This window comes from Medicago truncatula, chromosome 1 (assembly GCF_003473485.1).
Source record: "Medicago truncatula cultivar Jemalong A17 chromosome 1, MtrunA17r5.0-ANR, whole genome shotgun sequence".
NCBI lineage: Eukaryota > Viridiplantae > Streptophyta > Magnoliopsida > Fabales > Fabaceae > Medicago > Medicago truncatula.
In genome coordinates, this window is record NC_053042.1 from 3,477,247 (window position 1) to 3,504,089 (window position 26,843).

Below are 26,843 nucleotides of genomic sequence, written 5' to 3' on the forward strand. Positions count from 1 at the left end.
AAAAATAATAGCAGAAGAATGAAAAGACGGAGAGAAATTAAAATGTAGAGAGGAAGAGAAAAATCAGAGAACTCATAAGACCCAACTTTTGTCTACCCTTCCACCTTTCTCAACCAAAGTCATCTACGCCATAATGCCATTGTGCAATAGTTGATGGTGTTCATCCTGTCATCGCATAGCATTCATATGGTTGCCATGACAGCACCCTTGTGGTTGCCATGAGTCCCATGAGTTTTGATGTGTAAGCACTTTTGCTCTTCGCATTTTTAGCGCATGTGGCAATATGAGTGATTGGCGTTTTCGTAAGATAAAGGTCTTAGTTTGTTGGGTCATCGAAGATTGTCTTTCTAATAAACTTTGGTAATCCTAACTTTATTGTTGAAAACGAGCGAATAATATTCTCAAGATTGAAGTTTGGATTGCCATAACTTTCCTTGAGAAACAATTTTCATATTCTCATACAGGGGCGTCCTTGAGGGGGTGCAAACAGCTCAAACGAGCTGGGCCTCCCCCAAGGATGGGCCTCAAGAGTGGGGGTTCCTCATGATTGATTTTGGTGTTAGGTGGGGGTTCCTCATGTATACGGTAGTCATTTTCACCTCCGAGTGTACTGCATATATACGGCACCTTGTATTTATCTTTTAAAAAATATAAATAGAACATCGCTCTTTTAAAAAAAAAAACGTTTTCATTTTATCACTGACCTCTTTTCATTCCCCGAGCTGAGCCTCCAAATTCTCAGGGACAGCCCTGTATCTCATACATACTAAGATTTTGCATTTTTCATAGTCAACACATGTCAAGTAATTTGTCAATTTCACGAGAACATTGTGTTTGGATTTGCTTTGCGCGTCCTAATCCTCACGTCTCAATAATATTTCACCTTGAAGAAAAAAAAAGCAAATGCCACTGTAGTTGCAAACAATGGCGAAGTCTCTTGGTCACATAGTTAATGTTTTAGCCTTATTTCAATTTGGCTATGACTGTTTTTATTCATACTTTGTTGATATACACCATCTTTTTTAAGTAGATAAATGAAATTACAACAGTTATTGAAAATTTATATACATGAATGAAAGAATCGGGGTTCAAAGCTCAATCACAACCTCCGACCTAAAACTTTCATAATTTCCGTAAGATTAATTAGAATTTGTGGACTATTCACGGCTTTTCTTAATGAGGTGAAAACTATCATTGTAAAATACCTTTTTAATAACAAGGGTGCTGATTTTATTGCATCTCTTGGTCATTTGGCGAAAACTAACGTCCGACCTAAGGAATATTTAGCATTCTTGTCCTCTTAAATACTCAATTATTTGCTGATTGTAAGACATCTTTTTTTTTTTTAACACACAACAAAAGACCTTTCAATATCTTAATATTTTTACTTAGGTCACAATTACACCTTAATATACCTCAGCGATCTGGGACTTCTTGTAATCCTCTTATATATCGTTAACTAATTTCCTCTTTGCCACAATAAAAAATAAAAATAATAATTGATTGACACGTACTTTAGATCGAACCAATTTATTTTTTGGGTGTTAGATTTTTTTTTTTTTTTTGTTCCTAAAAACAGGATTGAATGCGATGAACTCAATTGTTGTTCAATCAAACAGACAAAATACGATGAGCTGACTTCAACTAAATTGTTGTTCCAAAATTTGTCTCCTTTTTTTCCCTTCTCTCTCTCTCTCATGGCATTTCTCTTCTCCTCTCTTCCTCAGGTACTTTCTCTCTCTAACTTTCTTCAGTTTTTTCATTCTTTATGCAAAAAAATAACAAGATCCCATGTACCAAATTTTGCATCTTTCTTAATATCTACCAATTGGGTGATCAAAAGTTTGAATCTTTTCTCATAAATTTCAATTTTTTATGATTAACTAAGATTTTTCCTTTGCGGGGTTTCTATGCAGATTAAGTCTCTGATTCCATAAAACAGACCCCACTTTTCCACTATTGTTATGATAACTTGGAACCTTTTTCAAGCAAGAATAACCTCTACACACGCAATATTGTTATCGTTTCTTCTTCATTTTTTGGCTAAAGAAGCTGTTGTATCTGAGAATCTTGTTGAATATTCAACTTGTGATATGGGCTATCTCAATTCTGTTTTATCACCTTCAAGTCAGGTTCATGCTGCTGATGATACACCTGTTAGTGGTGGAGGGCTCAGGTTTGTTAATGTTGTTAATTTTTGTCTAGATCTATAAATTTTATGAAATTGTTTTGTTTTATCATTTTTGTTTAAGGTTTTAAATTGATGTTGCGGTTGTATGTTGCACAAGGTTTGATCCTGAGAATAACCATGGTTTGTTTAAGGTTTTAAAAACTCAGAAGCCTCTGCAACACAACCACAATTGCTGCTGCATCTGCGGTTGCGCTGTCGAGGCTTCTGAAAACCTGTATATTGCGACTGCATATGTAGTTGCAGACGGAAATTTAAAACCATGGTTATTCTCAGGATTTTAAATTGGCGTTGCGGTTGCATGTTGTGTTACCTTTTGGCTCTGTTTGGTAAAAAATAGCGGATAGCTGATAAGCTAGCTTACATAGAGCAGTTTTTCTTCAGGTTTTAAATTGATGTTGCGGTTGTAGGTTGTGTTGTCTTTTGTGGTTGTGTGGCAATTCTTGATATTGTGAAATTTGTCTTGATATGGTGGGAAATTGAGGATAGATGCGGCTGCAATTGTGGTTGTGTTGTTGAGGCATCTAAAAACATTTATATTTTTATAGCAATTGTAGTTGCTGACGGCAATCTAAAACCATGGTTAGTCTCAAGGTTTTAAATTGTTGTTGCAATGCGGGTGCCTGTTTGTTGCCTTTTGTGTTGTGGTTAAGTTGCAATGTTTTATATTGTGAAAACTTATCTTGATATGCTGCTGCAATTATGGTTGCGTTGTCGAGGCTTCTGAAAACCTTTATATAACAACTGCAATTGTTGATGCAGATGGCAATTTAAAACCATGGTTATTCTCAAGGTTTTAAATTGATGTTGCGATGCGGGTGCCTGTTTGTTTCCTTTTGTGTTGTGGTTACGTTGCGATGTTTGATATTGTGAAATGTTATCTTGATATGCGGTTGCAATTGTGGTTGTGATATGGTTTCTAAGGCTTCCAAAACCTTCATATTGCGGCTACAATTGTAGTTGCAGAAGGCATTTTAATACCATGGTTATAGTTATTGTTGTTGACTAATGTCATTCATTCATACTTGGAAGGTTTTGCATTGAAATTTTCATGTTAAATTTGTCTCGAGTCTTCTATTGCTCCTTCTGTTGCTCTGCAGATTCGCAACTTGGTTTTATGTGGTTATTGTCTTTGTACTTTTCTGATCACTGATTGAGACGAAAAATTATTGGAATTTTTGAGATTTATTTTTACTATTGTTTGGTTGATATTATTGTCGTGTAGGCGAATCTATATTCTGTTGAATGTCTTTAGTCCAATCTTGGCTTTTTCATTAACTAGGCTTCCTTTAATTTTTCCGACGTTAGGTCGATTGACTAAGATGTTTCTTTTGACATACTTTGTTGTTTTGATATGTATCTACAGCCAGAATGGAAAATTCAGCTATGGATATGCTAGCTCCCCTGGCAAGAGATCTTCAATGGAAGATTTTTATGAGACAAGAATTGACGGCATTAATGGCGAAGTTGTTGGCCTTTTTGGAGTTTTTGATGGTATATTTACATAATTCTCCTATCTCCATCTCTTTCTATCCATGCTACTTATTTTCGGAGGTGCTTAGCTAAGGGACTGGTTGTAGTTGAAACATTGATCGGCTGATCGGACACGTGATGACCTGTCAACCCATAGAGAACTAATAAGATGTTTTTACTTATATTATTATTTTTTTCTTAATTTGTTTCTGTCAGTGGATTTTCCTTTTGAAGTTATTGGGAAATGGGAAATTAATTGTTCCATGTGGCTTAGTGTTTCCTTATGCAATGCTTCTAGGCTTTTGCTTTTAGTTTCTCAAATGCACATGCACGCCCACATAAAGAGGAAAGTTTGGATTTGTTTACAGTTATGGTCTCATAAAGTATAAATCCGGTTTTGGTTGTTTTGATTATTTTGATTGGACACAATACTCTTTTTTCGAACACCATCTCAGGAGGTTCCTCTTCTAAGTGATCTGTCTTTGAGAATAATTTCGAGAGGCTTCGCCATTGTCTTATATACTTTCTGTTGCTTGTAATTATTTAAAAAAAAAAAATTGTGAAGAGCCTTCAATTCATTAATAGAAATTTTTTGGTGCGATGTTTTTCAATATATGGACTTGGAAAGTAATTCTTTTGTAGCATTTAATCGTTTAAGAAGTATCAACTCATGACCAGTGTTGTCTATGAAGGCCAAAATCTGCCATATAAACACGTCATTGCGGCCTATGGCGCCGCCATGGAGCATGCCTTCACAAATTGCCTATGGTGGTGGTAAAAAAATCTTAGATGCCATTCCCCCTTGACGGCACCATGGCCACAATTTAACTACACTGCTCTGGACTAGTAGTTATGACCTATGCTTGATACTATACTATATCTATTAGAAATGAAGGTAGCTACAACTTTCTTGTTTAAAATCTTCAGGTCATGGTGGTGCTCGCGCTGCTGAGTATGTCAAGCAAAACCTATTTAGTAATTTGATCAGCCATCCAAAATTCATTTCTGACACCAAATCTGCAATAGGTATGTAGTTTCTTACGTATCACAGTTCAATCCTTTAAACTGATTTTCTTCAATTCGCTAAATATGAAGAATAATACAGCTCATGCCAATTCGTTTTTTTTTTTACACAGCTGATGCGTATACGCATACCGACTCTGAATTTCTGAAATCAGAGAATAATCAAAACAGAGATGCTGGATCAACTGCTTCCACTGCCATTCTTGTTGGTGACCGTTTGCTTGTTGCAAATGTTGGGGACTCCAGAGCTGTTATATGCAGGGGTGGAAATGGTAAGGCTAGTAGCTGCATGTTTTTGTATTATAAACACTAATTATGTTATTAGTTGCTTACAGTGTATAATTTATACTGTTTCACATGAATTTGATTTTCTTAAACCTGAGGAAATCATAATCGTTATGGTTGTCAAATGGTTCTGGAAGTTTCTATACGATGTTATTGGTAGTCCTATAATTTTCTGCTTGATTCTTACTATTATTGTCAGCCCTCTGCGTTGTTTTGTTTCTAAATGAACGTTGAAAGACTATTTTTGTATCATTTGTGGATGAAATATAAAGGGCGTTGATTCAGTTTTAATTGTTTAATTAGACTGTGAGGGTGTAGGTGTTACTACATCTATGTATGGTTTCTTGAGTATCTGTTGAGAATTGAGAAAAACATTTCAACTTTTTGATTTCAAGAATTGGTAAAATATTATAATTTACTATTTTTTTTTTTGTTTCCTTTAGCCATTGCTGTGTCCCGAGACCACAAACCAGACCAAACCGACGAGAGGCAAAGGATAGAAGATGCGGGAGGCTTTGTTATGTGGGCTGGTAAAGTCATCTTATTGTTAGCTCTTGTGATTTGATTTAGATTTTTTTTCCCATCTCTATGGAGTACTTAAAACCATACTTTACAGGAACTTGGAGAGTCGGTGGTGTTCTTGCTGTTTCTCGTGCATTTGGTGATAGACTCCTTAAGCAATACGTTGTTGCTGATCCGGAAATCCAGGTGTGTTCTAATATGGTGGCATACTGACATCCATTCTTTGATATTTCATCTCTTAGATTCAAGAGAGAAAATTATTCATATGAGACGATGAAAATTAACTGTACGTATTTATGGTCTTGCAGGAAGAAAAGGTTGATAGCTCTCTTGAATTTCTTATATTGGCTAGTGATGGACTATGGGATGTTGTCTCAAATGAGGTTTGCCATCATTTTCACTTCCTTCTCTTTTTTTTACAAATATAGTGCACTTTCTTAGTCATAAAGATAGAAATGAATTGATTTGTATCAAGATTTGCATTCTCTCTTTACCTTATTTTAGGGGCTCGGCGGTTACATTATTTGGCAAAGTTAATACATTTGTTCTGTTTTAAATAAAGTTATAACCTAGCATTTTTGTAAAATTTAAGCAACCAAAATTAAATACGTTCTCTTTAACCAAATAGACCTTCACTGTCACTTTCCTTACATAGATTAAAGGAGCAAAATGCGAGAATCGGATAGAGCAGGATTCCCGTTTACTTGCTAACAAAATTATTATCTTTCAGTTTTTATTTTGTATGTGGGTGGCTGGCTGAAATGACAATTGTTGATTTTCCTTTTTAATAGAGAGAAGATGGAAGATAACTAGAGAGAACACGTTTTTGGAAATACTGAAAATAATTGTTCTGAATTTTTTTACAATTTTCAAAAACATTCAACCTAAAGTCTTATCCAACTCTAACTCAATTTTTTTTCCACTTTTCTCCAGGAAGCTGTTGCTATGATTAAACCAATTGAGGATGCAGAAGAAGCAGCAAAGAGGCTGATGAAAGAAGCGTATCAGAGAGGTAGTTCTGACAACATTACTTGTGTCGTCGTTCGTTTCCTGATGAACAATCAAGGTTCTTCGTCTCGTAATAGCTCTGGCTAAGTGTACTTCAAAACATAGAATTGTGTCAAAATCAGTTAATTATAGGAGGACACTGTTCCTTGTAACTGTGTGTACTACCATGCAAGCATAGGAATCAAAAGTTAAACTTATTATGGTCCTCTAGCATAGATATGTTGCTATCACTGTCTTACTTCCTAGCATAGATATGTTAGGAAAAATCGTTTTGTAAAGAGTGTGGTCAGAGTTTTTAACTTCACATACAAATGTCTGCATGTAAATGTGGTGGTGTTGTTCTCATTAATTCTCTTCCTTCCAAACAAAAACAATATTCATGTATCTTTGAAGTATCCTTGTCCTTAATTGTCCATCTGGTTTTCCTAGGTTTGGTTGTTCTTGTTTGTGTAAAGGTTATCTTGTTTTTCATGAATTATGGTTGTATCAAGTGTAATAAACAATGAAGCACTGGTATAGACACGATACACACAAACATGTCGACACCGGTAAAAATTTGAAAAAGTTAATTAATTGGAATGTAATTATGTGTCGATGTTCAATACTAACATGTGTCGGACACCAGACACATTTTATTAGAAGTGTATGTGCTCGTTCCTCCAACAATTGGTTGTGCCTTATTTCTCACCGTTTTATTTCCTGAAAATCATGTACATGCAACCTCTAAGCATGTTAATAAACTCAAATCATATGTGAAAATCATAGGCTCCATCTTTATGAAAAATGTTTTTGATTTTCATTTTTAAAAAAATTATGTTAATTTCAAGTTGCCAACAATGAGATGGAAGATTCATATAGTGAATAATATTTGTGATAGAGGTGGAAAACAAACTAAAAGGAATGCGTTTTCAAAAATAATAATTGACATTTATATACACATGATTTGGATAAATCAATGAAAAGAGGAACAAATCTTGTTGTGATCTTTAAAGGGTAGGGGGCAAAAAAATGTACATGAAAATAAAGAGGAAATTGAAGAAATGGACTCAGAATATATATATATATATATCGGCAAAGCAACTTTGCTTTTACGCACGACGAGCGAACCAAGTATTATCTTCATTGTCCAAAACAAAATACACACACAATTTAGATAAACAAATGAAAAGAGGAACAAATCTTGTTGTGAACTTTAAATGGTAGGGGGCCAAAAAAATGTACATGAAAATAAAGAGGAAATTGAAGAAATGGACTCGGAATAAACATATATCGGCAAAGCAACTTTGCTTTTACGCACGACGAGCGAACCAAGTATTATCTTCATTGTCCAAAACAAAATACACACAATGTAGATAAACCAATGAAAAGATGAACAAATCTTATTGTGAACTTTTTTAAAGGATAGAAGGCAAAAGGTTGCATTAAATTAAAGAGACATTGTAGAAATGGACTCGAAATAAAACATATCAAAAGGTTACATTAAAATAACGATGAGTGAACCAAGTATTATCTTCATTGTCCAAATCAAAATACACACACAATTTAGATAAACCAACAAAAAGAGGAACAAATATTGTTATGAACTATTTTTAAGGGTAAAAGACAAAAATGTACATGAAAATAAAGAGGTGGTTGAAGAATTAGACTTGGAATAAAACATATCGGCAAAGCAATTTTACTTTTACGCACGACGAGCAAACCAAAGTATTATCTTCATTGTCCAACACAAAACACACAATTTAAATTGATTGAAATATTGAAAAATTACTAAGAGGTTTAAAGTTTGATTACTGCCCCTAAGAAATTCTCATTCCCCTAACAAACTACTCCTTACTTATAACATTTCACTATTGAAAAAAAAAAAAAAACATACAAATTAAGACATAGGGGAACTTCTTTGAGTGCAAAGAAGGGTGAATGAATGAAAAAGCAGGACAAGCTGAAGCTTTATATAGAAGGACTATATTTTCTTAGTTTGATCGATATTAAATTGTAAAATAAACGAAGTAAACAATATATGCATAAAGTAATATTGAGTTCAAAAGTCATGCCTTGGCCGACAAGAAATGGAATATCAAAGAAATTGTGGTTGTGAATCAAAACAAAGAAAATAAAGATGCATGGTCCTAATGTCCATATTCAATGTTTAATATTCATGCTATTTTCACCTTAAAAAATATGTAATAATGAATCGGAACAAAATAACTCGATGAAATTCTTGATAAAAACTTAATGAAATGATCTTATATTAGAGTTTGTTTAAATGGACGGTGCATGCAAATCATTAACGGTGATTTTTCCTCAAAAAAAAAAATCATCAACAATAATTTTTTCAGTAATGTAAATGTCAGCACGGATACGACGACAATTGGATCCAAATTTATCAGGATACCCACCAAAATTATCTAGCACAAGTAATCTTACTTTATGTACGCTAACAATTTTTTTAGGGTGTTTGATTTGTTAAAATATGAAGGATATGACAAAACAACTCTAATTATCCAGTGTTTGATTTGTAAAACTATTTTAGGTACTGGACAATCTGGAGACGAGGGACAGGACAAAAACTCATATTTTTGTCCCTCACCAAACTACATCATAATTTTTTATCCCACGTACTAGTTGTTTAAAATACCAAAATAGCATTTTGTCCCCCAAAAATCATATAAAACAAAAAAATTACTCAATGCCATAAAAAAAATTACATGTGTTGTTTTGTCTTGTGTTATATTGTTCTATCTTGTACTGTTTTGTCCAGTACTTACTGTTTTACAAACCAAACACACTCATAAAAATAATAATACAATAATATTAGTCTGGCACTCACCTCAAAAAAAAAAATATAACGAGAAATGTTAACTTCACATATTCTAATATAATATTTTTGACACTCTTATTTTAATTGGTTTAAATACAAATGGATTCCACTAAATCATGTAAATTTAGTAGGAATCGATCAAAATTCAATCAATTAAAGATAATGTGTTAAAAAAAGGTGTTAGAATGTGTGTTTCTAACATAATTCAAGTATAATATAGTAGTCTAACACTATAATCAATAATTTTAAAAGTATTTTTTTACGAGATTACTTTATCTACCCTAACAACTCCTTTAGAAAACTTGAAATAACAACGAAAATTTAGAGAGAAAATGTGAAATAATAAGTGTAGTTATTTTTTTGTTCAATAGTTTCGTGGTTGAAAATTTACTCCAATTTTAATGAATAATGAAAAATATGAGGTTTGAATTCAACTCTTGTTTGCTCACGGAGGCTAATAAGTTTAATTCTAATCAAAATAATTTCTTGCAAAATATTATATTATCATGAGAATATGCATGCCCTACCACCCATCCATGACATTTAAACTATTTATTCAAATGAGATGGAAGACGAAAACAACTTAGTAATAGGAGACTCCTTCAAAAACAAAAACAAAAACCTAGTTAAAGGAGACTTATTAAAAAAAATGGTAATGGGAGATGGAAAACAGGTCATGACAATGACAAAGGCAACATGTCCTACGCAACTTAAGTATACTCAACAAAATTTTCCCATGTAGCATGCGGTGGTCCTACACGATATGTTTGTTGATTATGAAATCGCATTTATTGAAATGATCTCACTTTAATTTTAGAACCATCAGAATTAATTTTAAAGGTGTAGAGTTGATTCTGAGATGTTTGATTGTCGTTGAGTAGAATTGATTACGCATCTAAAATTGATTATACTTAAAGTTAAGATTTGTAGTTTTTTATTTTAGAATTGATTTTTACACACAAATTTATAGTTTAACTCAATTTTATATGGATGTATCCAAAGACAAATAACTTTTAATCAGAATTACTTTTAACCAAAATCGATTCTATAGAATCAAACCTATCAAAATTAATCCTCTCTAGAACCAAACATATTAGACTGGTGCTAGTCACACCTCAAAAAAAACTAGTTATATCCAAATTTATTTAAAATTTTACAATAATACCAAAATCGCCCTCTTCATGTAAATTTTTAAAAACCCATCTTTTATGATCATTATGAACCCTTACCCCCTTTCATCCACAAATCACGCAACCAATATCTGAATCAACATCTTTGTTATTGATCTGTACTATATTCATAAAGGTCAGTGAATTTCATGAATTTCATTTTCAATGAGTTTCTATTTGTTTATTGTTTGTTTTGGTATGAGATATGTTCAATTTAGGTTAGTGTAAATTAAGTTTATTTATGTTCAATTTAGGTTAATGTAAATTTAGTTTACTTATGTCAATGTAAATTAAGTTTACTTATTATGTTCAATTTAGGTTAATGTAAATTTAGTTTACTTTACGTTCAATCTAGGTTAGTGTAAATTCAGTTTACATGTATATAAGAGGTTAGTGTAAACTCAGTTTACTCAATCTAGGTTAATGCAAATTAAGTTTACTCATTCAATCTAGGTTAATGTAAATTCAGTTTACTTATGTTCAATCTAGGTTAATGTAAATTCAGTTTACTTATGTTCAATTTAGGTTAATGTAAATTTAGTTTACTTATGTCAATGTAAATTAAGTTTACTTATGTTCAATTTAGGTTAATGTAAATTTAGTTTACTTATGTTCAATCTAGGTTAATGTAAATTTAGTTTACTTACGTTCAATATATAAAAGGTTATTGTAAATTCAGTTTACTCAATCTAGGTTAATGTAAATTAAGTTTACTTATGTTCAGTTAATGTAAATTCAGTTTACTTATTCAATTTAGGTTAATGTAAATTTAGTTTACTTATGTTCAATGTAAATTAAGTTTACTTATGTTCAATTTAGGTTAATGTAAATTTAGTTTACTTATGTTCAACTTAGGGGTATATTAGTCATTCTGGAGTGTAACTTGTTTTTTTTGGGGTGTGACTAGCACCAGTCAACATATTAATAGTATAATTGAACTCATTTAATATTTTATATTACATCATACTTCTAAATTATTTAAATAATTCAATTATACTTTCTAAATATCTATACCATCAATCATGAACTCTATTATTCTAATATTTTTGTATCTATCTCTCATCAAATGAATCTCACTCAACCGTCAATAATTCATCACAGTCCAAAAAATACGTGGGGGAATGATGGCAAGTTTGAAATACTTTTCAAAGGTAAATATCAGCAATCAATCTCTATTATAAACATTTCCCTTATTTTATTTTAATAGTACACATGACATCTTCATATTTCCATCTCATTTAATGCATTTTTATCAACCAATCAAAATGTTTATTGACTCATCCATTTTCTATTAGTCAATCAAAATGGATCATGACTCATTTATTTTTCATCAGCCAATCAAAATTGATCATGGCATAATTTTTTCCTATAAATAGATAACCATTTTACCAAAATTTGGAGTAAATTAAAAAAAATGTCTAATGAGAATGTATTTTGTCAATTCAGCATAATGCATCAACAATTTTTCATTTTCACTTGCAATAAAAGACCAAAGGTAAAGAAATTTAAAATATCAGAGGTTGAATGAAAAAATTCTCATGAAACATAATGACATTCAAAAACTAAATATTAAGATCCAACATTTAAATAAATGACATCTAAAAACTAAAAAAAAAAGTGCATCATAATGTTCTTACTACCGGGTGATCCTGTATTGTGTTTGATCATCACTTTAGACTAAAAGAAACCACATAAGTGATATTAACACCACATCTTCACCCTAAATCTCAATTCATTAGGTATATGGGTAAGACCTCGGTTAAGTTGCTCAACATCTATTTTTGCTTTCAATGGCGAACCTTTACTCACATTTCACACATTAACATCTCTCTCACCCGCATTTCCGCCACAAAGTCGAACCGGGTTATGCTACATCCATTGGGATTAATGGGGGAGCTAATAGTGGTGTGGATCGATCTATTGGACCTAGGGCAATCATCCAAATGAGAATGATACCACATTTCCACTGAATTTTTAAGTATATGAGTCTTCCAACTTATATGTTGTCCAACCTTCACTCTTTTATTCAATATTGAAATGTAACTGACATTTGATACATTACAACATTTTCTCTCCAAAATTTGACTGAAATGTAGCCCTTGCTTAGCACGGGTGTCCATACTAATATAATATAATTCCGACAGAGTGTTTTTGACTTCAATTAAGACATGATAATATTCAACCGATAATGATTATCCTATGGAAAGAAGAAAAAAAACGAGACATAATGATAAATACTTTTTATTTGTTGGCATGTAATAGTATTATGTTCAAATACCACAATTGATTTAACTACCATATTGGATAATGATAATCCAGAACTATTATATATTTTCATTTAGTGAAAAAATGACTTATATCTTCTCAAATAATGTTTTTATTTTTATTTTTATTTTTTTTATTTTTTTTTATATAATACTGATTTAACCACCACACACACGCACTCCCATTGATTGAGGGTGATGTTTGGAATAATATTCTAGAAACTGCTTCTCCAAAAAAAATATTCTAGAAACTATAGTGTCATTTAGTGAAAAAATAACTTTTATTTTATCAAATAATGATTTAAAACTCAAAATTAACGTGAGTTTATCAAACACATTATTGGTGAAATACCTGTATAATTCAATATACAAATTTCAAATTAGGTTTTGATGTAATTCTTCAATCAAGAAAAAAGAATTTGATGTAATAATTCAAACACTTATTCATCATATATCATTTTTCCTCTAAAAAAATAATAATAATATCATTTGTTAGTTAGAAGAAATTTGTGTGGTCACACTCGACATTAGCATGTGAGCCACGGATTCCACTTGAATGATTTCGTTTTTGTTTTTTTCAATTTTTTTGACAAATTGAATGATTTTGAATTTGCTGACTATTGATTTTGTCTGTATCTCTCTAAATTTTTTTGGTGATGGTCGGAGTTCGAACCCGAACATTGATATTGAATATATTATGCGTTATCTATATCACCTAAGTTAAACTCACATGAGGACTCTATCTTTCTAAACTAATACATGTTATAATCTTTTTTCTTTTAATTAAAATAATTTATTTCAATCATTTATTATCAATTAAATACATTAAAATCATCTTAGTATTTTTCATGAGTCACATTTTCTTCGGAGTTTCCTTGCGTAAGACACAAACATTATATAACCAAACATATTTTTTCTTTAAGGAATTATATAACCAGACATATTATTATCACAGACATAATACATCCCCTTTCAACCGAAGATAATGAGAAAAGGGGAGCAATGAGCCTTGCATGCATTGACATATGCATCATCAATATCATCGCTATTTTAAAAATATTTTCTAATCACACAAAAATACACTCTCATTTTTATCTATACTTCAACAAGGTCATTCCATATAATATCATTTCAATGAAGTTTTTTCTTTAACATGACTATGCACCAATGGTGTTTCGCATTTTGATACTCTAATTCGTAATCATCAGTCATCACAAAACCAAAGGAATTTATATATTTATACCAAAAAAACTACTATAACTACATCAAACTTCAATAAACATAGCATTACATAATACATATCTTTTAACATTGGAACAAAAAATATATACAGAAGTCTCGTAAAACTAACTAAACTGTAAAACGTACATATACATAACATCGTATTACATTACATTTTAATATTAATTCATAAGGTTAATGAAAATTCAAGATACTCGAGAAAGACTTGAAAGCATTCATTCAAACACGGACCGACCTTTCTAATCGACGTGTCAGATCCGGTGAACTTCAACAGGAAGGAACGACGCCGTATTCATCCTCTGCAATTAAATTCATATTTAAATCTGATCGTTTCGCAAACCTTCCTTTAATTCTAGGTCTAGTTTCTGCATAAGCTTTTCTCGAAGCGTAGCGAATAGTCTTCTCGAATCTTCTATTCTTTCTCTTCTCTCTGTACCTCATAACCCTAGCTTCTCTTTCCACCGCCGTCATCGGAACCGCCACCGTCATCGGCGCCGTCTCCGTCGCCGTTGTTTGGTAACTGCAGTACGATATCTCCGTCATCACGTTTCCGTCCGGCACAACTCCAACATCCATCGACGGTGAAGATACCTAAACAACACAAAAAAGAAATAAGAACATTCAGCTTTCAAATTGAAGAGGTAAATATAACGATTCATCGTAATTTTTTGAATTTATGATTTCTCTTTCTTACGGTGTGATTGAAATTGTAAGTGAAAGGTTTTGAGTTGGAGAAATCGATGTTGATATCTGAGTAGTGTTCATGTTCGTGTTCGGTGGCGGTTTTGCTATGAGACTGCACCGGAACGACGCCATCTGCGGTGGTGCCGGGACTGTTTTGCTCTGGCAAGTCTGTTTTAGTGTTGACAGTGACGAAATCATCGATTTCGGGGTACGAGTAGTGAGAGTAATTGAGATCAGGGAATTTAGGGTTTGAAGGAGTTTGGAGAAGCCAGGAAGCAGCTTCTGCTTCTTCCGTGGTGGCGTCGTGATCATTTTCAGAGAAGAATGATTGTTGCTGGCTGTTCTGGTGGTTGAAGGTGGTGGTGAGGGGGACACGTTCGTGGCGACGAGCTAGGGGGTTAGCAGAGTGGATATCATGATCACAGGAGATACATAGAACAGCTGCGTCGGCTTTGCAGGTGACGTGAGCCGGAGCTTGTTCACAAACTTGGCAGAGTGTGACACGGTGGTGGCGGGAGGCGAGTTTGTTGGCGGCATGGATGTTTGAATCACAGGTTAGACAGAGGAAAGCTGAATCAGAACGGCAGAATAGTGTTGCCTTTGTTGACTTGCAAGAATCACAGAGCTTAGTAGCCATTTTGTTTATTGAATTGAGAGTTGCTTAGAGTTTAGAAGGATGAGAGTGTTGTGAGTGTGTTGGTCAAGTTTTGTAATTGGATTGGGAGTGTAGAAGAAGAGAGGAGGGTATGTGTGGTTGTGGTGATTGGGGTAAAGTATCACTATCTGGTGGGGTAGGGGTGATCTTGAGAGTAGCTAATTGAGGGATGACCCGTGGGTGAGTCTTAGCCAAAGACATTCACTTTGAAATTTAGGGATAGGGATGCCAGGACAGAAAGAGGGACTCTTCTGAGATGAGTGGAATAGAATATAACTTGAACAAAGTTGATAATTACATTACTACATTGCATTATTACAGTACTAGCATATTACTTTTTCTTTTTTGTTTCTGTCTTTATATATCAACTTTATTAGTATTTCTTAAGTTACTTGCCTTTTATTTTTATTTTCTAGGAAAATTGCTAAAACTTGCTTACAAACGTTGCACCAAAATTAGAAGTAAATAAAAGGCATCAATGTGGCATACTTAGCATATTCTCTTTGGATTTTGCTTTACCCGCTTTTATTATATCCTTACCGACATGAAATTTATTTGTTTTTTCCTTGGTGCAGGTTGTGTTTTCTGTTTTCTTGCATAATAGCAGGTTTTTGTAATACACTTTAGTTGTGGTTATTTCTTAAACAAGGGAGAAAAAGGAGATGCTGAAATTCCTATCGAGGGTGAAGGTCGAGTTCAATGCGCTAGATCCACGAACTGCATCATGTATGGAGTTTCTAGCGCAATGCAACTCACGAAAGGCGAAAGAATCAAACCCTGCCTGCGAAGTTGAGGTGAAACGTGGAAATGTGGAGCACCCACCACAGATCACAGTGACATTTGTTAATGGTGTGGAAGAAGCGTTTGATGCAACATCAACACCGGTTCACCGTATAACGAGGATGATTCTGGAAAAGGGCCAGCTCCTTGAGACCGAACAAATGTTTCGTGAAGCAGGGGAACAATGGCCTGTTATCATTCCCGATGAAGAACTCTCTCAACATGCACCTGGCACCAAAGTGCGTTTTCTTTATTTTAAGCTCCTTATTCATGTTTTTTTTTTGTCATTCATTTCTTTGAATAAATTTATTATTTCAATGCTGTGTTTTTTGTGTTTATCTTTTTCCTCTTTTATTTGATCTGATTCGGTTTCTAACATGGTCCATAGCAACTAACTATAAGATATGAATTGAGATAAAGGGTGCAATGTAGCCGAGAATGAGTTGGCAGTAGAATTGAAATTGATTATGTTACCTTGATAATTCTTTGGTAAATTAGGAGCTATGCCATACAGACACCACTGGTAATAATAATTAGAAAATGAAATAATTTAAACTAACCACGTTTCAGTGTCGGACACCGTAAGTAGGACCTATAAAGTACAGATACCGAGCACAACTCATCGACACTGGTAATAATTTGAATAATTGAAATAGTAAGTAACCACATGTGTCGGTATCGGACATCAAACACACCCTTAATGTGAGGTGTCGGTGTCGGACATCAATCACACCCTTAATGTGAGGTGTTGGTGTTACATAAAGTAGGAGTTATTTTTGGTCTGAATGTTATTCTATTTGTGGGGGAAAAACCATTGTTGAGAGGACTGCTTTGTTTGCGGTTAGTGGATGGAGTTGTTTGTTTGTAGAATATGAGGTGGTTCAAGAGATTAGGTTAAATTTGTGTTGGTTTGAAGGGAATGACCTGAAAAGTTTCCATTACTGGTGTTGGAAGAATTACTATGAAATTTAAATTTTCTCTCATGAAAGATTTTATGTATTGACAGAAATGCATGTAATTCTTAATTGAGAGAATATCTCTGGTTTTCAAATCCAACAACATACCAAACACATTTATCCTTTTGAAGCATTTCAAATTTTTCTAGCTCTTGGGAAGAGTTAAGTGAGACTGACTGCGCTAGCCACGTTTAATAGTGTTCATGACTTCATGGTTCCTCTCAACCACACCATTTTGTTGAGAGTTTCAAGTTTCAATACATGACAACTGATGTTGAATGCTTTTAGTTGAATAAAACAAAAATCTAAAAACCTCTAATTAGTTTCATTAACAGATTTGATTATTTTTATGGAGGCATTGTGCTGATTTTGATCTAAAAAGACAAGTTGGCAACAGTGATGTCTTGTTTCTGGATTGGTTTTGTCATCCACAATAGTAAAAAAAATTTTTTTGCAACCTTCACATAAAGGTGTGAAGTAAGGGCCCCGTGTATGAACGCATGTAAAATTGGAAACAGATTTAACTTAATCATCTAAGTATTGAAGAGGGAACGATTGAATAACTTATGACAATAAGCCATTTTAAGGAGCTTGTAAAAATAAATTGACCACAGTTTTTGGACATATCCAAGCACTTGCATAAATGCTTGTCATAAGATAAGTCCAAATATGTTCTTCCAGACATCTGCTTACTATACTTGGTCCATTTATTACTTAGTTGGCATTGTATCTGCATTTCGAGGAGCATCACGATATTATCTTAGTATGGTTGTTTTGACAATAAGATTGGTTGTTATTTTCTTTTCTCATTCAGCAGTATATTTATAAACAGTACTTTAAAAGCATTTCGTGCCTGTATTCTTGTATGAAATGGAAGAGCGAAGGTTTTTAGGATGAGTTGAGGTTCACCAAATTGGCTGTACTCTTTGTTGTTTTAGTTATGGTTCCATATGCATCATTCATAAGTTGTGGGATCCAGTTAGAAGAACTAAATGTTTCTATAATAATTGGAATATGTTTTGGAGGAATCCGAGGTTTCACTATAAGGAACTGTTGTGTATTTTTGTGGTTCTACAGTGCAGTTAATTTCTTACGTTGCAATATGTTATGTAAATAGTAATTACAATTTACAGTACATTGGCAGTGTAGTTGTTCTATGGAAACTGTATGTATGTTATGTGGTTGATTTTATGATTTCTGTTTAATTAACTTGTGTGTTTTGTGTGTCCTTTCTTCCAGCCAAGGAAAGCAGAGGAGAAGAAGCAATAGCTAAAACTGGTTTAGCTTATTAACCACTAGGATTTGTTCTAGATTTTTTCCTGTTTTATCTCGCATCTGCTGCCTCCCTTGCTGTATCTTAGGGCTGAGTTATCGAGTTATCGTCTGATTTTCATAATAATTGATAGCTCTTAATCGCAGAATTTTGAAGTTGTAATCTTGTCATGCTTAATTTTGTTTCATCAAGTTGACGCCCATGAAGTTATGTGTGAGCATCGTCGCCTATTTAGTTTCACTATGCCTTGGTTAAAGCTGTCAAATGGTATAACTTTATTGGTTCGAAACACAACTCACAAGAGTGTCAATGCCTACATTTGAAGTTTGGTTTAGTGTTCTTGTTATTGAGAGGTGATTACTGTTGGCATACAATGCTTCTGTGCATTCTTTGATAGGATTACCCTGTGATACTGAGTACTGCAAGTTTCAAACAGTTATAGTTGTTGTGTTTGATGCCAAGCAGCTACATAGTGATCATATAGCAAAAAGTGCCCAATTTAAAATATTAACCTAAGTACAAGGAAAATTGAAAGTCCACAACAGTTGAGAAAAATTGAGATATCATCTTTCAGGATGCAACTATTTTGCTATTTTAAAAAGGTGATTCTGCAAATTTACCGTGTATTCTGAGATTGTATGTGGCTTGAAAATCAATAATGCTAAGTATGACATAGTGGAAATTAATGTGGATTAGCCAACTCGTAATTCTCTACTGGTATTTATATAGCAACAAGATGTAAAGGCAACAATTTAGAACCGTTGGGTAATGAATTTTATCTCAACGAAAATTACTGTAGTTTTCATTTATCCCTAAATAAATTATTTAACTCATTATAGTTTGTAACCTTGTACAAATATTTTTTTAAATATTTGATTTTTAAATTGGTCTTGTATAATTTTATAACGAGAAATGACATTTTTTGTAAGGATTTAAAATTGAATAAAAATTAATAAGAATTATAAACAACATCCCTAAAAAAAATATTTAAATCTTTAATTCAGCTAGCATGCATACAAAAGTTATTAATTTTATGGATCATGGTAACAAGTGCATTAAGAGTATTACTTAGGAGTTTAAAATGAATTTTTCTCGTTCATCAATTCTAACTTAATTGACGAAATTATTAAGCTGAAAGCATTGACCGCGTTTAGTACTCAGATTCTATCATTTGTGTGTGAGCAGCGATCATAGAAACAAATCAAACATTTAAAAATTAATAAATACACTATTTTCTAATAAAAAATCAGTTATGCTTTTTAATACAAGCAAAAAATTCGAGCACATTCAAGAAGATGCATTGGCTAGTCGTTAGAGTGAGAGGAAAACTCCCAAAATCCAGCTCCTATAACCTTAAACAGTTAAATTCTGCACTCATTTCTTCAGCAAATATCTTTAAAGGCAAAAGCAAAACCAACGCAAAATATAGAAAGACCAAAAAGAAGCAGAGAGAGTAGTGAATGATGGAAGATTAAAAATAAATAACAAATTATCAAATCACAACATTTTGATATTAGATTAATTCAAGAGATTTTGCTAACATCTGTAGATAATCCAACTATCTGTCAATGGACTTGGATTTTCTATGGCCTCAACACCATACTAGTAACACCTACCACATGACTTTACCAACAAACTAGGTAATGAAACACAATCATTGTCTATGTTGTGAAGAGCAAGAACCTACTTCATTTTCTTGTGAAGTGGAAGTAGCTGGAACAAGTACAAGGTTGTCAATTTCATTGTTAATGATGGACAAAACTACAGGGGTAGCCAAGAATGTTGGGTTCTCATTACCAGCCATAATGACAAGGATATTCTCTTCATAAACCTTGACAGGTTTCTTAGTTTGAGGGTCACTTTCTTTGTTGTCCAAAGCACTATGATCCTCATCTTGGTTGTCCCTTGAGAGTCTACAATATGAGCATGCTAGTACCAATAACGCCAAGGCTATGAGACCTATAATAGCAGCTAGTCCTCCAAAGAGATATGGCATTGGAGTGTGCCATAAGGAGTGAGGAATAGTTGTTGGGGTGATGTTAGGGTGTGTGTTTAGCAATTTGGTGGGTATACTCCTCATTTTGTCTTCTTTCTTTGTTTTTGTACTATTGATTTTAGGAAGGAAAAAACGATTTAGTTAGGAAGAGAGAGATTTAGGTGTAGTAGAAGGGAAAGGAAAGAGGGTGAAGGGTGTAAGCTTGGGAAAGAAGACATGGGGAGGTAGGTATTTATAATGGCCAACATCCATGAAGAAGAAGATTAATTGAGGGGACATGACATAATAAGTGAGAAAGTGGATTCACCTATTTTCTAACTGTAGCCAGCTTTTTTAAATTTCAATTTTCCTTCTTTTGATTTACATCTTTAAATAATTCATTATTGCCTAAAATATTTGTCGATTCTTATGTATTCGAATCATTAATGTAGTACTATGTATGAATTCAATCTTTGGCTAGGATAACTCTGTCAAATTTTATATCTCTCTTACGAATAAAACATTAAATTGTTCAGTTTCACGTGTCTTTGACTAGTTCCGACACTCCCACAACATGTTTGAATTTTAATGAACTTGAGAAAGATTCACCTATCTTATATTCAACTATTTTTGAATTCAAGTATTCTTTTTTTGATTATAGCAGATTCGGCTAATTCTTCATTCATCTACTTTCTATTCTTGATCGAGAACTTCACTATTTTTTTTTTATCTAAACAATATTGTTGGTTTTACTTTCACGGTGGAAACCGTACCTTCAACTTTTCTATCACTCAATATTTTTTTTTTTTTAAACAGCAAAGCGGCTAGAGAAACTCCGACTCCTATTATATTATACATTAACATTTGTCATGTGAGCGCTGAGCTCACATGAACTCTATCACTCAAATTTTTAACTCTCACACTCTAACCATCATGCCCTGTGAAGCCCCGATACTTTAAAATGGATGACGTATTGTATCCCCTGCGTATCCTGCACCGATACATGTCCGATACTTCCTGATACGTATCCGGAGAGTATCCAAATATTAAATTTTATTTTTTAAAAAAATAATTATCCGATACTTTGCGATACATCCCGATACGCACGGATACTTGTGTTTTTTTTTATATTATTTTGATTTCTGTTTTTTTTTTATTTTAAAAAATAAGAATAAAAACATTATATTACTATAATATATATACATTTCCTTTATCTATCTTTGGTGCCAGTACGACCCACACCACACCACACAACCAATTGCATCTTTCCCTTTCTAAGAAATTAGGGTTTCAACTTTTTCTTCCAAAGTGGTCGCTGTCCACTTTGGCCACCGTCAAACTATCCAAAAGCTTGCTTTAAAGCTTCTTGTGTAACCTTGTTCTTCCTCCTGTTGTGAGAGAAATTTGAGTACTTTCTCTTTTATCCATTCTTTGAAAAGAAACAAAATGGATCCAAAAAGGGTAGAAAATTTGGTTATGTGCATACTAATCTTCGACTATTGTCAAGGAAAGAAGATGGATATAAGAAAGGACAATCAAGAATGTGTGAACCACTTGATGATGTTGGAATTGAGTTAGCAGAGTTGTCTTTGGATGAACCGGATTTGGAAGTTGATTTGTATCTTGATGATGGGAATGGAGGAGAGGAGATGTAAACGTTAGTTACTTGTTTGTGTTAACTCTTAGTAGTGATGTGTTCTTTTTTTTTTTTTGGATATAGTGATTCTTTTTTGGATCGATATAGTATAACACTAACAAGTTCTTTTTATATATAGTGTAGCATTGATGTATAGCACTGATGGTGCTCTTTTTGGTATATATTGCGTATGTAATTGACTAATGACCACTCTTTTAATCGTCAATATTATTTATATTTATGTTAATGTGCTACGAGTCTGGTTTCTTGTGTTTGTTAATATACTTGCATATTAAAAAAATGGTTATAATTATATTGTAAATTTAATTATATAATTTTTTTTTTAACGTATCCCAGCCGTATCGTATCTTGATTTTTGAAATTTTTCCGTATCGGCGTATCGGTGCAGTATCGTATCCGTATCGTATCTCGTATCCAGGCTTCACAGATCATGCCGCACACATATATCCCCTTAATTATTTACTTATTGGATTACACAATTTTCTTATTACTCAAGTTTTAGTGGTACAAATTTATAAGCTGGAAATATTCTATCATTTTCTCATATATAATTTAAGAATCTCATGTGTAGTGTAAATGTGCCCGTAGTGTGTAAGAATCAATTTTGAATTGATGTTAATTATCGTTAAGTTGCACAAATGGGTTATGAGAGAAGAAGAGTGCAAACGTTTGAAATGTCTCTCTCCATCTCAAGGAGACAAGATGATGTCATGAGACAATTGAATTGTCAAGAGTGGGGATCACAAAATAAAAGAATAAAAGTTGATTTATAACAATAATTCTTTGAGAATTTAATGCACAAACATGAACGAGCTAATGTCAAATATTATTTAATCTCTTTCACCATTGCACCTTAAAAAGGAATGTTTCTTCCTGAATAAACCATCAATTTAGTTTATAAATTGTCATTTTTTATCTAATTTTGCCTATAAATTAATTATCAATTTTGTCTAACAATCTAGTAGTTAAAATCAAACACGTAAAATCTTGAGAAGCGGAGAATCTCATATTCAGACCTGTGTTCCGACACATCAAATATCTTTAAACTTTACGGACATTTACAAGCATTTTCATAACTTTATTTTTAGTTATGCTCATAATAAAAAATCTAGTTATGCTTTTCGAGACAAGCGAAAAATTAGAGCACATTCAAGAAGAAGATGCAATTGGCTGGTCCTTGGAATGAGAGGAAAACTCCTAAAATTCCAATCCCTATCACCATATAAAGAGACCAAAAAGTAGTGTACCAAATGATGGTAGATTAAAAATAAAAATTCTTCTCATAACTCATCCACACTTAATCTCTAATTTCAATTCTACGCGACTAATAACATTGATCGCATAAATATTAGATTAATTCAACGACTGAGATTTCGCTAATAACGGAAAAGGATCCAACTATCTATCACTTGACTTGGATTTTCTACAGCCGCAACACCATACTAACACCTACCACTAGTATCTACCACATGATTTTACTAACCAACTAGCTAGTGAAACACAATCACTGCCTATGTTGTGAAGAACAAGAACCTTCATTTTCTTGTGAAGTGGAAGTAGTTGGAACAAGTACAAGGTTGTCAATATCTTTGTCAATGATGGAAAAAACTACAGGGGTAGCCAAGAATGTTGGTTTCTCATTCCCAGCCATAATTACAAGGACCTTCTCTTCGTAGGACTTGATGGGTTCCTTAGTTTGAGGGTCACTCTCTTTGTTGTCCAAGTCATTGTGGTCCCCATCTTGGTTGTTCCTTGAGAGTTTACAAAAAGAGCATGCTAGTGCCAACAACGCCAAGGCTATGAGTCCCATAATGGCTGCTAGTCCTCCAAAGAGATATGGGATTGGAGTGTGCCATAAGGAGGGAGTAATAGTTGCGGGGGTGTTGTTGGGGTGTGTGTTTAGCATTGTGGTGGGTATAGTCCTCATTTTGTCTTCTTTGTTTTTGTACAATTTGTTTTAGAAAGAAAAAAGAAACTATTTTGTTAGGAAGAGGAAGATTTAGGTGTAGTAGAAGGGAAAGGAAAGAGGGTGAAGTATGTGAGCTAAGACATGGGGATGTAGGTATTTATAATGGCCAACATCCATGCAGAGGAAGATTATTAACTTATTAACTGAGGAGCATGGCATAATAATAAGTGAGAAAATGGATTCACCTATTGTATCTAGCTTTTTTAAAGTTAAATATTCCTTCTTATGATTCAAATGCTCATATGTTTTAAATATTTATTTAGACTGATTCTAAGGTGTAGAAGTGAAACAAGTCATGTATTATATTAATTTTTATCATTGGATTATTAAATTTCACCAATATTAAATTAACTAAGAAATGATATCACTTTTTGATCCGACGGTGAAATAGATATGTATGCATGGTGCAAAACTATTTTACTTGTGCATATTAGATAAAACCAAATATTTATCGCCTAAAATATTTATTATTTATTTTTCTTAAGTAATCGAATCATTTGGTAGTTAGTACATGATTTCTCTAACGAATGGTACATGATTTTTCTTTAGTAACTATTTTGCTTGTACTACATGATTTCAATCTATGAATATATGATAATTTTCTATCAAATTTTATTTATCTCTAATGTGCGAAACGTTGAATTATCAAGTTTTATGTTTCTTTATTAGTTCTAACATTTCAAGGAACTACGTTAACTTTATTAGACTTGAGAAAGATTCATATATATCGTATTCGATTGCTTTTGAATTTCACTATTTCTCATTCGGCTAAACCTTAATTCGACTGCTTGCCGTTCTTGGCTAACAACATAACTATTTTTAGATATATACAATATTATTTGAGATCATGTCTAGAGTCCAAGTCCTTACATTCAAAAAAAGTTTGAGATCGGGTACTAAAGAAGTTTTTTTCATTTTGAAAAAAGGGATTAACTTGTGGAGTTTAAAGTCTGACAAGAAAGAAATACTAACATTACAATTAACATTTTCTATTTTAAAAAAGGGAAATGCTAACCAGTGCCCTCAGAGCAATGGTTAAGGAAGAAATATAGCAATCTTGCATTGGAACTTGTGCATTCAACTTCTCAAAAGTATAAAAAGTGATATTTTTAACCTAAAACTTTCTTTTTTTGATTTCCTTAACCATTGTCCTAAGAGCACCGGTTAGCAAAACCTTTTAAAAAAAATATAAAACAATATTGTTAGTTTTATTTTGGTAGTAGAAATGGAACCTTTTATTGTCTTATCACTCAATTTTTTAATTCAAACCCTAACCATCAAGCCTCATATATCCCCTGATTATTTACTCATTGAATTACACAATTTTTTCATTACTCAAGTTTTAGTGGTAAGAATTCATGAGTTGGAAATATTCTATTGTTTCTTCATATATAATTTAAGAATCTCATGTCAGTAGTGTAAATGTGGCCGTAGTATAGTTAGAATCAAATTTTCAGCCGTGGTATCGTTAATTTGCACAAATGGGATTGAAATGTCACTACCTCAACGAGACAAGATGATGTAATGAGACAATCGCATTGTCAAGAGTGGGGATCACAAAATAAAAGAATAAAAGTTGATTTATAATAATAATTCTTTGAGAATATAATGCACTAGCATGAATGAGGTAATGTCAATATTCTTTAACCTTTTCCACCATTACTAGCATTGCACCTTGAAAAGGAATGTTTCTTGCCGAATAAAACATCCATTTAGTTTTTAAACTTTCACTATATTTTTTTTTTTTTTTTTTACAAAAACTTCTACTATATCTATAATCAAGTAGTTTAATGTCCTCGTGAGTTTAACTCAGTTGGTAGGAAGAATGCATAATATATGCAATGTACGAGGTTCAAACCCCGACCACCATGTGCTCGTGATTTTCGGATATCAAGCCATTAATTGATTTGAATCGTCAATCTTTGAACTCTCGATTTTTATTCGTGGGAAGGGAAAAAATGAGTAAAAACCCTTATCGAGACTTTGGATTCGGGGGTTGGTTACGCGAAGGGAAGGTGCTAGCACCCTAAGCGTCTACGGTATTCCGTAGGAACCTCTTACCTAATTTATCTTGTGCTAAATTCATTGGTTATTTGAAAATTATTACCTAAAAATCTAAGTGAAAGAATGGGGGAGAAGAAGTATGTTTTTGGTTATTTTTATTTGATTTGGAAGGATAAAAATCCTATGCCTACATACCCTTAAAGAAAAGGGATCAAAACCAATGTAGTTCACCTAAAAAGTTTCTTTTTGTTGGGTTAGGTTGATTTTAAGATTTTTTGAAAATGGGTTTTTAGAAGAGAAAGAGGCCTCAAGGCATGAGATAAAATAAGGTGAGGTTGGTCGAATTTTAATTACAAAGAAATCAAGTCTATTATGAATATTAATTCAATTAAGCATTTGATTAAGAAAAATAAAAGGAAAAGCAACTTGGGTTACAAGCCAAGGTTTATTAAGAAAATATTTTTGGAGTTTTGCATGTTTTTGTTGTTTTTGAATAATAAATGAAAATTAAACTAACGGAGCAATAAAAATAAAAGCGTGTGGATTTTTGTAGTGACGTTGGATCACCACAAAATCTCTAATCTAATTTTTTTGCATTTTTTTGATATATCTAAGGCAGTAAGGAAATAAAAGGACACACACACCCACACACTTTTCTCATTTATATTTACATTGGACCTAAATACATTCTAATTGCTGGAAAATAAATAACAATAATTAAAATGCTAAATAGAAATAAAATAAAAATGTAAAAATGCTAAAAAGAAATAAAAATGCAAGAAAATAAAAGAAATGGACTACCGAAGGGACAAAATTCCGAAGGGACTTATTCCGAAGGGACAGAAAAAAAGGGAGAAGAAAAGAATAGCTCGTTAACACAAGCTAAATAGGGAGAAGA

At 32.8% G+C, this 26,843-nt stretch overlaps 5 protein-coding genes across 7 annotated transcripts; 2 read left to right on the forward strand and 3 right to left on the reverse strand.

The window, feature by feature from the left end:
* The first annotated feature begins 1,565 nt into the window (after window positions 1-1,565).
* Window positions 1,566-7,140, forward strand: LOC25481967 (probable protein phosphatase 2C 59). The gene is made up of 9 exons (XM_013610392.3): window positions 1,566-1,727; window positions 1,917-2,176; window positions 3,555-3,682; window positions 4,589-4,687; window positions 4,798-4,956; window positions 5,413-5,499; window positions 5,586-5,677; window positions 5,800-5,874; window positions 6,425-7,140. The coding sequence occupies exons 2-9, from the start codon at window positions 1,965-1,967 to the stop codon at window positions 6,584-6,586; spliced, it is 1,014 nt and encodes a 337-aa protein (XP_013465846.1). The 5' UTR covers window positions 1,566-1,727; window positions 1,917-1,964; the 3' UTR covers window positions 6,587-7,140.
* Window positions 7,141-14,021: 6,881 nt separating this feature from the next.
* LOC11431452 (zinc finger protein CONSTANS-LIKE 4) lies at window positions 14,022-15,456 on the reverse strand. Its single transcript, XM_003588760.4, has 2 exons — window positions 14,687-15,456; window positions 14,022-14,583 (listed from the first exon to the last, which is right to left on the reverse strand). The coding sequence occupies exons 1-2, from the start codon at window positions 15,311-15,313 to the stop codon at window positions 14,260-14,262; spliced, it is 951 nt and encodes a 316-aa protein (XP_003588808.1). The 5' UTR covers window positions 15,314-15,456; the 3' UTR covers window positions 14,022-14,259.
* Window positions 14,495-18,711, forward strand: LOC11431903 (uncharacterized). Of its 3 annotated transcripts, none has more exons than XM_003588759.3 (3): window positions 14,495-14,633; window positions 15,907-16,350; window positions 18,307-18,634. In XM_003588759.3, the coding sequence occupies exons 2-3, from the start codon at window positions 15,994-15,996 to the stop codon at window positions 18,334-18,336; spliced, it is 387 nt and encodes a 128-aa protein (XP_003588807.1). In that variant the 5' UTR covers window positions 14,495-14,633; window positions 15,907-15,993; the 3' UTR covers window positions 18,337-18,634. The 3 variants fall into 3 exon arrangements, with proteins under 3 accessions (XP_003588807.1, XP_039688194.1, XP_024631061.1); XM_039832260.1 differs by lacking the exon at window positions 14,495-14,633 and adding an exon at window positions 15,633-15,651 and having other exon boundaries at window positions 18,307-18,711; XM_024775293.2 differs by lacking the exon at window positions 14,495-14,633 and adding an exon at window positions 15,774-15,792 and having other exon boundaries at window positions 18,307-18,711.
* Window positions 18,712-19,861: 1,150 nt separating this feature from the next.
* Window positions 19,862-20,635, reverse strand: LOC11431451 (protein GLUTAMINE DUMPER 5). Its single transcript, XM_003588758.4, has one exon. It carries the CDS (start codon window positions 20,418-20,420, stop codon window positions 19,995-19,997), a length of 426 nt encoding a protein of 141 aa, XP_003588806.1. The 5' UTR covers window positions 20,421-20,635; the 3' UTR covers window positions 19,862-19,994.
* A 2,475-nt stretch (window positions 20,636-23,110) lies between these two features.
* On the reverse strand, window positions 23,111-24,016 carry LOC11431901 (protein GLUTAMINE DUMPER 5). The gene has a single exon (XM_003588756.4). The coding sequence runs from the start codon at window positions 23,897-23,899 to the stop codon at window positions 23,477-23,479; it is 423 nt and encodes a 140-aa protein (XP_003588804.1). The 5' UTR covers window positions 23,900-24,016; the 3' UTR covers window positions 23,111-23,476.
* Window positions 24,017-26,843: the final 2,827 nt, after the last annotated feature.